Below are 16,419 nucleotides of genomic sequence, written 5' to 3'. Positions count from 1 at the left end.
TATGATTGGCTGATCCAGTTGCCACAGCCATACCATCCAATGAAATAAGCACAAATTGATTCCTCTGTGATCTAAGTTAACCTGAAACTGATTGCTCTGTGACACATATATTTACTGAAAGCATAAGTGGCATAAATAAATTTAGTTGTAAAAGATGTTTAAATTTATTTTGAATCTAGTTTCTGAGGCTATGTAAGAAAAGAATACTACATTTGTGTTCATTAGATGCCATTTATCTTACAAGTCATTGTTTAAAAATGGATCCAGCTCACTTTCACTTGCTAGATACACTTAGAAACAACTTGTAAAATAAATGATATTTAACAGCCACTCATAGAATTCTCTAGGTGACTAATTAGTGACTCACCTTCTTCCAGTGTGAGAAGTGGTGTTCCCTTCTCACTTTCTGTACAGCCTCCTGACGTACATGCAGATATCTTCAAAAGGTAGTTTGTGTAGGGAATCGTGCCCGTCACATTGGCTGAAGATAACAATTGTGAAACACAAATATTCAAAGCAATGGAACAATTATTTAAATTATAATAGGCAATGGTGGGGGCCAATGTTCTTAATGCAAACATACATAAACTCAAGCTCATGTGCATTATTATTACTGATAGAAGTTATGGTATGTGCTGTTTTGTCTGTGGGAAAGTGCACATAAAAGACCCTCAACTGCTAATGTAAAATGTATAGCCAATGATCAATGTGCTCTAACGGGTGTCAATAATCAAAACAAACTTTACTCTTTTTCTACTGATAAAAAATGTCAGTAATTTTTGTCTGCTTTCATAATAAAAAAACTGGATGGATGATTGAATGGATGGATGGATGGATGGATGGATGGATGGATGGATGGATGGATGGATGGACAGATAAATGAATGGATGGGTAAGTTTTAGATGGCTTGGTAGGTGGATGACAGAATGAATGAATGAAAGAATGGATGGATGGATGGATGGATGGATGGATGGATGGATGGATGGATGGATGGATGGAGGGATGGAGGGATGGATGGATGGATGGATGAATGAATGAATGAATGAATTGAATAAATTTGAAGGATGGATTGAAAAATGAATGGAAAGATGGATGGATGGATGAAAAATGGATGGATGGATGACATGGATAGATGGATGAATTAGTTAGTATTGGGTGTTTGGATAGATCGATGGATGAATGGATGGACAAACAAGAAAATCTCACAGCTAGTAGTGTCAGCGTCTGTGTATTCCTCCACGATTGGATCGATCTCTGGGTTATCCACGTTGTATGCTGTAAGGATGTATTTCGTGAGAAGTCCGGAGGTGCTGTCTGGTTTGGGCCAGTTCGCTGTGAACATGTAGCCAGTCAGAGCACGCACCATGTCTGGAGGCTGAACACCAACTGGAGCTGTTAACAAAAACAATTTCAAACTCTCATGTCAAGAATGTACAGTATTAACTTGTGAAAAAGTTGGAATATTTCCCCAACAAGAGATGCCCATGAATATGTTTAAACAACTATTAACTGTCAAACATGGCAGTTGTTAAAATGTGTGTACCAGCCTCGGTGGCACAGTGGTTAAGCCATGAGACTACAGGCTACCGGCTCCAAACCAGAGTGAGTCCTTAAGGGCTCAATGGGTAGGTGTAAGGCTACTACACCATCTTCTCTCTCACTAACCACTAACCAACTAACAACTAACCCACTGTCCTGGACAGAGGGCCCAGATAGCTGAGGTGTGTGCCCAGGACAGCGTGCTTGAACCTTAACTGGATATAAGAATGAAAATAAGTTGAAATTAAATTAAATATTAAAATGTAACACAAATATAAAACTGCTGTACCTCCTTCTCTTGTTCTTCCATATCCCCATGGTCCACTGACAGATCCTGCATCATTGGATGCTGTCACACGGTAGATATAATCTGCAACAAACAAACTTAATTACTTCAACGACTAAAATGGCTAAAACTGCACATAACTATTGAATCCCAAATGCATTAACATGCATGGTTCTCATCCCAGTATCAACATGCCACCCAGGGCAAGCTTTAATAGCTTAATGTTGTAAGATCTGCATATTGTTAAAGTTTGTTTCAGATGGATAGATGGTTGAATGGATGATTGAATGGAGGGAGGGTGGGATGATGGAAGAATGGATGAGTGGATGGATGATGGAAAGATGTAGTAAAGTAAGGAATGGAGAGGTGGAAGGATAGATGGATGGATATTGGATGGATGAATGGATGCATGGGTGGATGGATGGATGGATGCATGGGTGGATGAATGATGAAAGGATGTATGGATGGATAGATAGATGGATGGATGTATGGTTGAATGGATGGTGAATGGATTGAGGGATGGAAAGATAAATGGATGAATGAATGGATCTTGGATGAATGAATGGATGGATGGATGCATGGGTGGATGTATGGATGGATGGATGGACAGATGCATGCATGCATGGATGGATGGATAGATACATGCATGCATGGATGGATGGATGGATGGATGGATGGATGGATGGATGGATGGATTGGTGGACTGATGATGGAAAGATATATGGATGAATGAATGGATGGATAGATAGATAGATGGATGTATGGGGAATGGATGGAAGAATGGATGGAAGAATGAATGGATGGATGGAGGAGGGATGGATGGATGGATAGGTGGAAAGATTTAGTAAACTGACGGATGGATAGATGAAAGGATGGAGGGAGGGAAGGAGGGAGGGAGGGATGATAGAAGGATGGATGGATGATAGAAGGATATAGTAAACTGATGGATGGATGGATGGATGGAAGGATGTAAGGATGGATGGATGGAAGGATGGATGGATGGATGTACAGATGGAGGGGTTGATAGGTTGTAGATGGAAGGAAGAATGGATTAGTGTATGGATAAATGTTTGGATGGTTAGACTGTAGTCCCACATCATACATGGTTGTGTTAGTTTCAAGAATAATGAACCTGTGTAAGGCTGTAGTCCCGCATCGCACGTGATTGTGTTAGTTACAAGAATAATGAACCTGTGTAAGGCTGCAGTCCCACATCATAAGTGGTTGTGTTAGTTACAAGAATAATGAACCTGTGTAAGGCTGCAGTCCCACATCGCACGTGGTTGTGTTAGTTACAAGAATAATGAACCTGTGTAAGGCTGTAGTCCCGCATCATATGTGGTAGTGTTAGTTACAAGACTAATGAACCTGTGTAAGGCTGCAGTCCCACATCATATGTGGTAGTGTTAGTTACAAGAATAATGAACCTGTGTAAGGCTGCAGTCCCACATCATATGTGGTCGTGTTAGTTACAAGAATAATGAACCTGTGTAAGGCTGCAGTCCCACATCATATGTGGTCGTGTTAGTTACAAGACTAATGAACCTGTGTAAGGCTGCAGTCCCACATCGCATGTGGTTGTGTTAGTTATAAGAATAATGAACCTGTGTAAGGCTGTAGTCCCGCATCATATATGGTTGTGTTAGTTACAAGAATAATGAACCTGTGTAAGGCTGTAGTCCCACATCTTAAGTGGTTGTGTTAGTTACAAGAATAATGAACCTGTGTAAGGCTGCAGTCCCACATCGCACGTGGTTGTGTTAGTTACAAGAATAATGAACCTGTGTAAGGCTGCAGTCCCACATCGCAGGTGGTTGTGTTAGTTACAAGAATAATGAACCTGTGTAAGGCTGCAGTCCCACATCACACGTGATAGTGTTAGTTACAAGAATAATGAACCTGTGTAAGGCTGTAGTCCAATATCGTACGTGGTAGTGTTAGTTACAAGAATAATGAACCTGTGTAAGGCTGCAGTCCCACATTGTACGTGGTTGTGTTAGTTACAAGAATAATAAACCTGTGTACGGCTGCAGTCCCACATCATACGTGGTTGTGTTAGTTACAAGAATAATGAACCTGTTTATGGCTGCAGTCCCACATCGTACATGGTTGTGTTAGTTACAAGAATAATGAACCTGTGTAAGGCTGCAGTCCCACATCGTACGTGGTTGTGCTAGTTACAAGAATAATAAACCTGTGTACGGCTGCAGTCCCACATATGTGGTTGTGTTAGTTACAAGAATAATGAACCTGTGTAAGGCTGCAGTCCAACATTGTATGTGGTTGTGTTAGTTACAAGAATAATGAACCTGTGTAAGGCTGCAGTCCAACATCGTATGTGGTAGTGTTAGTTACAAGAATAATGAACCTGTGTTAAGGCTGCAGTCCAACATCGTACGTGGTTGTGTTAGTTACAAGAATAATGAACCTGTGTAAGGCTGCAGTCCCACATCGCATGTGGTTGTGTTAGTTACAAGAATAATGAACCTGTGTAAGGCTGCAGTCCCACATCATATGTGGTTGTGTTAGTTACAAGAATAATGAACATGTGTAAGGCTGCAGTCCCACATCGTACGTGGTTGTGCTAGTTACAAGAATAATAAACCTGTGTACGGCTGCAGTCCCACATCATATGTGGTTGTGTTAGTTACAAGAATAATGAACCTGTGTAATGCTGCAGTCCCACATCGTACTTGGTTGTGTTAGTTACAAGAATAATGAACCTGTGTAAGGCTGCAGTCCCACATCGCACGTGGTTGTGTTAGTTACAAGAATAATGAACCTGTGTAAGGCTGCAGTCTCACATCATATGTGGTTGTGTTAGTTACAAGAATAATGAACCTGAGTAATGCTGCAGTCCCACATCATACTTGGTTGTGTTAGTTACAAGAATAATGAACCTATGTAAGGCTGCAGTCCCACATCGCACTTGGTTGTGTTAGTTACAAGAATAATGAACCTGTATAAGGCTGTAGTCCCACATAGCACGTGGTTGTGTTAGTTACAAGAATAATGAACCTGTGTAAGGCTGCAGTCCCACATCGCACGTGGTTGTGTTAGTTACAAGAATAATGAACCTGTATAAGGCTGTAGTCCCACATAGCACGTGGTTTTGTTAGTTACAAGAATAATGAACCTGTTTAAGGCTGCAGTCCATATCGTACATGATTGTGTTAGTTACAAGAATAATGAACCTGTGTAAGGCTGCAGTCCCACATCGTACGTGGTTGTGTTAGTTCCCTCGTACACCTTCACCACCAGTTTCTCCTCACACGGCTTGTTCAGGCTGTGCACCGGAGGGCAGCCATCCATGTTGAGGTTCGCATGAGCCAGCGCCTCGTCGAGGAAGGCAAAGTCTCCCCCATGAACAAAAAACTTATTGATGCAACCACCAAAACCTAAAATAAATCACATCAATTTTAATATCAGCTAGGATATACATAAAGGTATCATATAATGTTAATATTCAATATTCAGAACCTCTATGAATCATATAACTGAATCTGGATGTCATTAAATTTCATAATCTATGATACAGATTGAATTTTATATTAGAATTTGTATATGTGGGTGTGGATAATTTTTGGCATGCTTCCATCAAAGAAATGTTAAAAAATGCCTGTTGTGGACACAACCTTTGACTTTACCCGAGAGTTCTTCATTTCATTTCTACTTATGTTCGTGCTGATATCCAATTAATGTTCAAGCACACTGTCCTGGGCATATACCTCAGCTATCTGGCCTGTTGGTTAGTGGTTAGTTGTCAGTGGTTAATGAGAGAGAAGTTGGTGTAGTGCCTTACACCTATCCATCAAGTTATTAAACTATTAGTTTTTACCTTCAATGGGAAGAGAAAAGTTGTTTGTCTTAATAAATGTAGCTGCTTCTGATTTGGGATCTATTCCTCCAACTGATATATCCGAGACGGTGGGGATGTCAAAAGACTCTTCTGGATCCCCTTGAATCATTGGCGACCCTCCATCGAGGACTGTAATGTTGCCTTGGTGACCAGTCTTATGGAAGAAGACAGTGTGCCACATCCCATCACAGAAGTTAACATCCGGATTGTCGTGGATGAAGCTCTCCGTTTTCAGTCTGTTGCTGACTTCAAACCGCAGAACTCCCTTGATGAGCGCCCCATACACGTAGATGCCTGTCCCACCGTGAGAAAAGAAAAGCAATCCTGTGTGGCTTGCTGTTCGGAATGACAGCGAGATGTCGATCTGATCTCCTCCAAGATGACGCTGGTTGTCAAAGGGCAATCTTGCAAATCCTGGAATACATAATTTTAGTGTAACAATGTCTATGAATGGAAAGAAATATTTTTTTGGTCCTTTTTGTGTCTAAGCTCGAATGTCATCATGGACTATGCCTTTTCATGACATTAAACTAATAGCAGTGTACAGTGTACTATCACATCTACAACATAATTAAATTGACGGCATGCTGCATGCTATCACACTACAAAACAAGTTAACCGTGCCTCAACACATTTAAACTACACTCAAACCTGTGGTAAATAGCCACAAAGGGAGGTATAGAACGAAGCCTTTTAAGACAAGTGGTTAAGAGCAAACAACATAGTTTAAAGTTGACTTCTGCTGGATATGTAACATTTGGTAATTTTTACATATAGACTTATAAGAGGAAACCTGCTACATTTTTCCATTAGTAGCAAGGTATCTTTTATATGCACCATCCCACAGGCAAGATAGCACATACCATGACCGTTGATATACCAGTCATGATGCACTGGTTGGAACGAGAAATAGCCCAATGGGCCCACCAATGGGGATCGACCCTAGACTGACCATACATCAAGGAAGTACTTTACCACTAGGCTACATCCAACCCCAAAATAATTATTAAATACCTGCGTTTTTAATTATTAAATACCTGCATTTTTAATTATTAAATACCTGCGTTTTAAATTTTAAATAGTGTTTTTTTTTGCCTGCATTTGAACATTAAGAAAGAAAGTAAGCACTTCAGACATTTTCCTAAAATGGACTATTTAACAACGTAAGATATATGTTTAACCTTTTCCCATGAAATGAATTCCCACGTCCAAGTTGACTGGACAGCCTTCCCAGTTGAGGAAGGCCAGGTCGTAGGACTGAGCATCGTTCCAGTCAAGTTTCTTCCACACCTCCACCGGAGTTTCTTGCTGCAAGAGCTCGATGTCGGAAATACAGCCCTGGAAACCGGTTCGGGTTATCTGGACAAAATAAACATTAATCATGGTAATGAGGAGGTGCAAAATAAACTCACATCCAAATTATATGATTGTAAATATCACATTTACATCTAAAAAAAGATGGCACATTTTTGCCAGATTAATGCTGACCTTGGCATTGAAGGTAGAGCTATCACTATGGCTTCCTGTTATCCCACCCCGGGACTAGTTCAAGGAGAGTAATTTTTAACTTCCCATAGCATGTGAATTTTGTTTTAAAAGTTCTATAAAAGCATTAAATATCAGTGCCCAGTATGGTAATATCTTACTGTAAATGGTTCCCCATAATCTAAGTTAGGGGAGCAATTCATCACTCCTTTCAGTTTTGTTCATGACGAGTTCTGATTATGAGTACATTGATGACATCTTTCTTTGTTAATATTAACAACCACCTAGGCTAGTCGTTGATTGTAAAAACTCTGATCAGAATGGGTCCAGTGTTTAATATCCCATCTATTGAAATGCAGTCTGGTCTCATAAACATATTGATAATAATACAGTTATATGAAGTTCATTAATTTTATTTTCAGACACCTTAATTTAAAAATAATTAGGCTACTGGAAATAAATGTTAAAATAGCTCATTAAAATCATCTGATGTTAACTGTGGTTATTCTCATTGACTAGTATAATAATAAAACAGTTCACCTTTGCTCTTCTTTCCTTGCGCTGCCTGATTTTAAAATTAGCTGGCAGTCCACCAATGTACACTCCTGTTGTTTGACCAATTATAGTCGCATCCTTACAGTTCTTGTCTCTTAGACTGTTCGTTCCTAGAAGGTCACAGTTATATGAATTATTTTAAAATATCAAGCTAATGTTACTTTTTTTATGTACTACTTATTCAGTTATTTACTTTCAGAAATATTTATAGATTATAGTATCTCTTATTAAATCTTGTTTTTTTTAAATCAATGTGCCTGACATCCAGGGTTTTTTTCTCCACTCTTTAAGTTTTCAAACTTCATTAAATAAAGAAAGAAAGAAATGTTTTATGTAACGACGCACTCAACACATTTTATTTATTGTTATATGGCGTCAGACATATGGTTCAGGACCACACAGATTTTGAGAGGAAACCCGCTGTCGCCACTACATGGGCTACTCTTCCGATTGTCAGCAAGGGATCTTTTATTTGCACTTCCCACAGGCAGGATAGCACAAACCATGGCCTTTGTTGAACCAGTTATGGATCACTGGTTGGTGCAAGTGGTTTACACCTACCCATTGAGCCTTGCGGAGCACTCACTCAGGGTTTGGAGTCGGTATCTGGATTAAAAATCCCATGCCTCGACTGGGATCCGAACCCAGTACCTACCAGCCTGTAGACCGATGGCCTGCCACGACGGCACCGAGGCCGGTCATTAAATAAAGAATTTAGTATTATATTATTATTATTATTATACCAGTAAGTTAAATTGCTTAATTTTTGTTATTCCTTGAGTAATCTATGAACAAAAGAAGTACACCTCATAACAGAAGAAAACTGTAAAACATGTAATATAAATAAATAACAATGACAAATTTTTTTACCATGACAGTTTTCACGTATATAGTTAATTAATAATTGTAAAACATAAAACTTTCTACAGTGCAACCCCTCTAAACTGGATACCATTGAGACCAAGTAAAATGTCCAGTTTCAAGAGATATCTGGTTTAGAGAGTTTAAGTTCTGTACTGATTTTAAAAAAACAGACCATGAAAAATGTCTGGTTTTGGGGGAATTCCAGTTTACAGAGGGTCCAGTTTTGAAAAGTTTCACTGTACTACTAAAAAGCATCTTCAACCAGTTAAAAGTGACATTTTTTAAAACATTATTTTATAAGAATGATATTGAAATTACCATTTACCTACTCTGTTGAAAAAACAAACATAAATAAGTAAAGTTTTCTTTTTAAATGTGGCCTATCATGATATATTGAAAACTGACATTCTGTCTTAAACTAATACGTTTGAGTATAATAAAGAGAAATACTAATAAAGTAAAGTAAACAAAACCCTCTTAATTATAAAAGATTTTCATGCATAAACTTTCACCTTTCCATTTCTCATCAACAGTTACAGACCCTTTGATGCGATCGCGCCTGCCGACAAACGAGTGCCAGAGACTATCGTCATAGCGAAGCCCCTCGTCATTAGTTGTAGACACATAGCCAATACGCTTGCAGTCTAGTAGGTAGTAGCACAAAGTCACAAGCACAGCGGGAGGAAAGAGAGGTACAGGCTTAGAATACAGACAAGCTTAGGGACTATGGATTACAACACTAAGAAATGGCACATGAAATATTAATCTGTGTTTTCGTAATGGTACATTTGTAAATGTTAAAACAGTTTTTATTATAGCAGTGTCATATAAATAAATATTATACATATAGTATACCATATAAGTCAAATTATTAACAAATGAATCATATACTAGTAAATTAAAAAATCTTTAAAAAACCCAACTGGCTGGCAGGAAAAAAGTTTTCACCCACAAAAATATTTGATAGCTCTGATATGTAATATACAAAAAGTGTTCTTTTTGTTAAAATACTACAATATAAAAATAACAGAAAGCTGTACCAAATGAGCCAAAACGTAAATAATAAATGAAAATATTCTAGATAATATTTTTAGAGTTGTTCATAAGCATGTGCTATTTCTATTGTTGTGAACAGTATGTTTTATTGTTGACACATTTGTTGCTGCTTTTACCATTTAAATAAAATTATAGTAGGGCCTAATACATCAATAAAAAATAACCATCAGATTTCAAAATCCACTGTTTTGAGAAAATCCAATTTTATGCCGTAAAACAGGAAATGTTTTTGGGGAACCTAAGAGACAAAAGGGCTCACAGACCAATTTGTGAAAAAAGCAACACAATGAAAATTGTTTAAAAAAAAAGAAAGAAAAAAAAGGCAATATATTCACTGTTCCTCCCCTCCCTATGTTAAATATTATTTTTCCTTTTTAAACATAAATATAAATGGTAAATACAGCAATGCAGAATCAACAACAAAATGTTTCTGAAACTAGCAGAAGATAATAGGATAGAATAATCTGAAATACAGTGGTGGAGAAATTAAACAAAATTATGAACTATTAATATATGACATTTTATATTCAATAAGACATAAATGTTTTAATGGAAAGAGAGTAAATCACTAAAATGAGGAATTCATCTGCTGCATGAATAACATTATTTTTAATTTAAGAATAGTATTGGTTGATCAGTTGCTTTTTAACAGAAAATGTCTGTTATAGCTACGTCAGATAAACAATAAACTGTGAAATGAATCATTTGTTAATATTGTAACAAATCTGTATATTTCCAATACTTTCCTGAATAATCTGATTTGTTGTCTGTCCTTTTTCTACTTATGTTTGGTTTCTTAATTTTATTCTTGGTTTCTGAACTTCTTATACTAACATCTTCTAGCACCCTATTAGCACTTTAATCAGCCTTCTATGAATCAGATTATTGATGGGTAAAGTTACAGGAACGATCATTCAGATCAATTGATTTTCCAAACAGTGGCATGAGACCATATAATATTGTAATGTTTAGGCTTGGATTTTATAGTTAATATTACGTTGTGTAATATTTGGGGAGGGGTTAAACAATAATAATGTTATATTGTATTTTGGGATATCATTTGAGAAGATAATTAAGTTAGAATTGTTTATTTTATTTATGTAATTTTTGTTGTAGCGATGTATAATTTTCGGCAATATTCGGCTATAATTAAGTTTGTCGTTAATCTTCGTTATTTCTACGAAGAATTGTTATGATAGGTTAACCAATCGTCATGTCCGATTAATGTCATGTCATTAATTTGGACCAATGAGAGCCATTCCATGTATTAATGCTAGATTTGTCCATCCGTTTACTCACTTCTGACTTTCCAACCACAGGTACATGTGTGTTTGTTGATTGTGTTTTTTTTATGTGTAGATTTTGAATGGCTCTCTCTCACTCGGTTATTCCAAATTGTGTTTTAGATTTATTATGTGAGAACCGACAATGATAAGCTATTTATTTATTATGTAATTCATTAACCAAATGGTAGTGTATTTTTGTTAGTTGTCACCGTCTCGCATTGCATTACCGTAAACCTTAAAATTATTGTTAGGCATATTTTGCATTGACACTTGAGAGGTTACTAAAGTATTTTTGAAAGAAGATTATTGGAATTTCGGAGAAAGGAATGGAGTGAAGGAAATATTATTTCTGTCTCGTAAATTACCAAGTATTCCACGTTTGGGAATCTTGTGGTTTCATGAGTGGAAATGAATATTTAGGTACGTTTTCGATGGATTTTCATTCTCTTAGAATAAACAAATGGTAATCCATATTGGGATTCTTAATGTTTCATTGGCGGGGAATTGAATGGTGGTTCAGTTGTGCGAAATTTGAATAATTATTATGTAACCTGTATCTCTCAATGTCAATCATGAAATCTATTAAAAATCTTAATTATTTTGCTGGTTAACTGTAATTGTTTTTATGATCTATTGACACCCTTAAATAAACACTGTGAAAAAGGGCGACTTATGTGATTATTGTATTAGTTAGTGAGAAAGGTTAATCATGAGTTTACATATTAAAATGTGAGTTTTGGAAGTCTACAACCGAAAGGGGTAGCCGAACCCAGCAAGGCATTTTTAGAACTGTATTTAATTCGATTCTAGCACCGGTCTATAAGTGGGCACGTGCTGAGAAAGCGAAATCGTTACAATATATACTGTTTTTATTATATGCAGTATAGCAGGATGGGTTTCATTACATTAATGTGGTTCAAGTTAGTATTATTATTGCACAATTATAAAAATTTAAAACACTGAACTGAGGGAACACAGACATGTTACATTAAAGCTAATAATGATACATTTTTAATGGGGTTTTTGTGTATCTTTGGTCTTTCAAATATTCACTGACAAGAAAAGCAAAATATAGTTTTGTATCGTCTTTGAAAATCTATATTTTTATTTATGGATGAACTTGTCTTCTGTATTCTTAAAATTGTACCATGGTCATTTAAGAAAAATCAAAGAATATAAAAACAGATATGTGAAACAATTTCTTATATAGTTTACCAATGAACACAGAAATTATGTGATAAAACAATTTTTATCTTTTGACATTAAAAAATAAATCTACACACTATTTATTTTTGTTCACTATAAAAATAACTATGGAAATTTATGATAATGCATCTAAATGCTGAGAAAAATGAGTAGCTCTGCAAGAATATATAATAGAAGCCAGATTAATACAGTAAGCAGAAAAAGTTATTTTAACCATGTACCACGTCACACCATTAACAGATAGCACTGGTGTGAACATAATTAGTAAAAACATTAATGTATGTAACAAGAGAAGACACAAAAACAATTTAACAATGTTTTCTCTTGTTACACCTGACATTGATAAAGGTACATGATTAACAGACGAGAAGCACGAAAGATTAATCCAGGATTTTAGAACAGCCAATATTCAAGAAAGATTTATATACATGTATATCAGTTTGAGAGAAGTCTGAAGGTAAGCTGTTCATGCCAGTCAGTTCCACAGGAAAGCAGGTCTAAGGGAGAGAAGCAGGTTTGCAGGGAGAGATGAAGGGAGGCAACTCTCTGGAAATCTGACCTTCATACTGGTTATCAACGATTAGGCGACCTGTTGGGCCACTGCGCCTTGCTTCAGCAAAATGATATTCCCCATCAGTTAACGAGTGATTATTTTCCATTAACATGGTCTCGTTAAGGTCAATGACTGTTAAACAGCCTGAGTAAATCCACAAAAACAAACATTAATATGATCACTCTAAAATAGATGTTATTTTATTTTTATATCAATATATCAAGTAATATTAAGTATTATGTTTGCAAATTTTAATAATTTGATATATACATTTAATGTTAAAGTAATCACATTGTATTTATACACTAATCTATATTCAAATCAGCAGGCAGTGAAATTTAAATGCAAATAATTTGTTTAATCACAATCTTGAAGTTACTACTGCTCAGAGCTGGCTTTTTCCAAATTATCTATGTAAACTTCAATAATTGCAAATACCCAGTTATTTAATGAAATAACAATTATTACATGAAATTTATTTACCAAATGAAAATAAAATTCTCCAATTGTTTTGAAAATTTGCAAATGGCAAAATTGACAAGTGCCAAAGCTAGCCATGTTGCGGGATATTGTTATGCATATACTAAATGCCTAACATAAAATATTCTTCTCCAATGTAATCCACTTAAATTCACAGCCTATATTTTTAATCAAAATAATTTTTTCAATATAAGTAAATCTTGAATAACGTTTTGCATGTTACAAATATAATGTTCTTTGAGAACTTACTCTGAGTGTCAAACATCCAGCGCGGTCGACCATTCTGAAACTGAATGGCCACAAACTCATCCTGGTTGGGCGACGATGTATAAAACATCATTCGCAGGTTATCCTCCTTCTTCATTCTAAACTTAAAACGCACTCCTATATTTAAAAAAAAGAGGTACCATGAGTTACGGTTACATTTAAATATTAATTTTGGGTTGAAAGTTTTAAATAAATATATTTTAGCAACATAAAAACTGTAGTCCTTTCCAGTCTCCATGAACATTGTTTTTTGTAAATAATTTCAGTTCGATTTGACATAAGAAGAAAAGTAAAAGTTTTTTTCGAAATAACAAAAAACCCACACTATTTTTGGGTGCAATTTAGAAAACAATCTAGAGAACCATCACCAGCCTCAGTGGTGTCATGGTTAAGCGATCGGACATAAGGCTGGTAGGTACAGGGTTCACAATGGGTAGGTGTAAGGCCACTACACCCCCTTCTCTCTCACTAACAATTAACAAAAAAACCACTGGTCCTGGACAGACAGGCCAGATAGCTGAGGTGTATGCCCAGGACAGCGTGCTTGAACCTTAATTGGATATAAGCATGAAAATAAGTTCAGTAAGTAAGAAAACAATCGGCTCAGAAATAAATAAATAACGAAAACGACCATAGGTTACTACCATACAAAGCCCACAATAACATGGGAGGGTGTGTGTGTAAAAATAATACGCAAACAGTAATACAAGGTCTTTTGCATGTAGACAAAAGGAGTATACTTTTAAACAAAATATTTCCTCTTTACCCACCCCCCATACTACCACCTCACTATGTATGGCCTTGTATTACCATTTTGCAGCACTCAAACAATTTAAACTAAAATAATGCTTAATCATTAAAAAGGCTTTTCTTCACTCAATACTTCTTGATGCTCTACTTTCCCACCCACAACTCATAATTATGAATATAACCCGCATTAATATTAGAAATATGTTTCGTACCTGTAAATGCGACATTCTGTGGAATAACATCGGAGGAAAACTTATAATATCCACTTCCAGGAAATCGTGTTCCCCTGACGACCACCGGGGGATAACTCAAAGCAATCAGTGTTTTGTCAACTGTGTACTGTGGAGGTGGGCCATTTGCAAAGAGTGGTGGCTTCCAAATGATTTTCATGACGCTCGAGTTATATCCATCAACAAATGGCTTTCGTACACCTTCAGGAGCTGTATGGGGAAACAAAAAAGAAGGAAAAAATCAAAACCATAATAACTTCGAGTAGAAATAGTGAAGAATGATAATATTAGAACTGTTAGAAAATGTCTGTGAGGTCTTTACTTGCTCTATGCTCTAAATATATGGATTTATTTTCTGTAGCCAACATTGCACTAGCCTTTCTGCTCAAAATAAAAAAAGAGATACCTACCTTAGTCGCTGCCACTGGTAAAATTATTTTAAATGTTTTGAGTGAGTTTCAGTGATTTTAATTATTAATATGATAGTGGTGAGACATTAATTTAAATTTGGACTGAAATAAGGGGCTTCTGTGAGACTCCAAATCCTGCCAGCAGTGGCCCAGAAAGACTAAAACATTGTTCGGCAGGCAAAGACTTAAATATATACTGTGTAATGTCATTTTGTTTGCTTTGTTTTGTTTAATGACACCACTAGAGCACATTGATTTATTAATCATCGGCTATTGGATGTCAAACATTTGGTAATTTTGACAATAGTCTTAGAGAGGAAACCCGCTACATTTTTCCATTAGTAGCGAGGGATCTTTTATATGCACCATCCCATAGAGAGGATAGCACATACCACTGCCTTTGAAATAACAGTCATGGTGCACTGGCTGGAATGATAAATAGCTCAATGTGCCCACCGACAGGGATTGATCCCAAACTGACTGTACATCAAGCAAACGCTTTACCACTGGAATACATCCTGCCCCTCAAACACAAACAAAAATGCATCTAATGACATAGCAGAACACTGTTTGATCACTGGCAATGTTAAAAATATGGTAATTATGGTCTAGAAGTCTTCAACAGTTACCTGCCAGTAGGGTCCGTCCTGAAGCTGTGGTGCTGTTGATGCAGCCAATGCTGTTACATGCCTCAATCTTGAACGTGTGCTCAGAATACGGCCTCAAACCCGACACACTGAATGAAAACACTTCACTTGGATTTTCAAATATCAGCTGAAAAACAAATAGAGATCACTGTTAAAGGCTGTTAATGTTAAAATTCAAAACAAAACAGTGCAAAAATAGGAAGGAAATGTTTTATTTAATGACGCACTCAACACATTTTATTTACAGTTATATGGCATCAGGTTAAGGACCACACAGATATTGAGGGAGGAAACACACTGTCGCCACTTCATGGGCTACTCTTTTCAATTAGCAGCAAGGGGTCTTTTATATGTACCATCCCACAGACAGAATAGTACATACGATGGCCTTTGTTACACCAGTTGTGGAGCACTGGCTGGAACTAGAAATAGCCCTAAGGGTCCACTGACGGGGATCAAACATAGACCGACCGCACCTGAAAAAATAGATTTCGTACTGTAGTTGTAAGTGTGTGTTTTTAATGTCTTGTATAGTCCAGGGATATTTGCACCATCATGACAAGACTGGGTATAAATAGCCAAGGATGTCTTCTTCTACAGATAAGATTTTAAACAAGTTAATAATTCAGTTCCAAGTCCGAAGAGGATTTAGCCCAGTCGGTGGCACATGACTGGTATATCAAAAATTGTGGTATGTTGAAAAGTGCATACAAAAGATCCTTTGCTGCTAATGGGAAAATGTAGAGGTTTCCTACTAGTTTGAATTACTAAAAGCTTGACATCCAATAGCCGATGATTAATACATCAATGTGCTCTAGTGATATCAATAAACAAAACAAATTTTAACTTTCAAATAAAAAATTCTAACATATTTTCCAAACTGAATAGCTGCTATAATGTAAGGAAAACAAGATGACCACCTAAATTTATGATTTGGATAAATACA

At 36.4% G+C, this 16,419-nt stretch overlaps 1 protein-coding gene across 1 annotated transcript in view; it reads right to left on the bottom strand.

Annotated features, from left to right (window-relative positions):
- LOC121370112 (usherin-like) overlaps positions 1 to 16,419 on the bottom strand; it is a 94,355-nt gene that overhangs the window by 40,071 nt on the left and 37,865 nt on the right. The window contains exons 18-28 of the mRNA XM_041495215.1: positions 15,456 to 15,600; positions 14,399 to 14,626; positions 13,419 to 13,553; positions 12,696 to 12,833; positions 7,710 to 7,834; positions 6,866 to 7,043; positions 5,664 to 6,098; positions 5,020 to 5,223; positions 1,829 to 1,909; positions 1,207 to 1,392; positions 368 to 481 (exon numbers count right to left, since the gene is read on the bottom strand). Coding sequence (XP_041351149.1) covers positions 368 to 481; positions 1,207 to 1,392; positions 1,829 to 1,909; positions 5,020 to 5,223; positions 5,664 to 6,098; positions 6,866 to 7,043; positions 7,710 to 7,834; positions 12,696 to 12,833; positions 13,419 to 13,553; positions 14,399 to 14,626; positions 15,456 to 15,600 — 1,969 coding nt within the window. The remainder of the gene's footprint in view (positions 1 to 367; positions 482 to 1,206; positions 1,393 to 1,828; positions 1,910 to 5,019; positions 5,224 to 5,663; positions 6,099 to 6,865; positions 7,044 to 7,709; positions 7,835 to 12,695; positions 12,834 to 13,418; positions 13,554 to 14,398; positions 14,627 to 15,455; positions 15,601 to 16,419) is intronic.

This window comes from Gigantopelta aegis, chromosome 4 (genome assembly GCF_016097555.1).
Source record: "Gigantopelta aegis isolate Gae_Host chromosome 4, Gae_host_genome, whole genome shotgun sequence".
In the NCBI taxonomy this organism is placed as follows: domain Eukaryota; kingdom Metazoa; phylum Mollusca; class Gastropoda; order Neomphalida; family Peltospiridae; genus Gigantopelta; species Gigantopelta aegis.
This window is presented reverse-complemented; position numbering and strand designations above follow the sequence as displayed.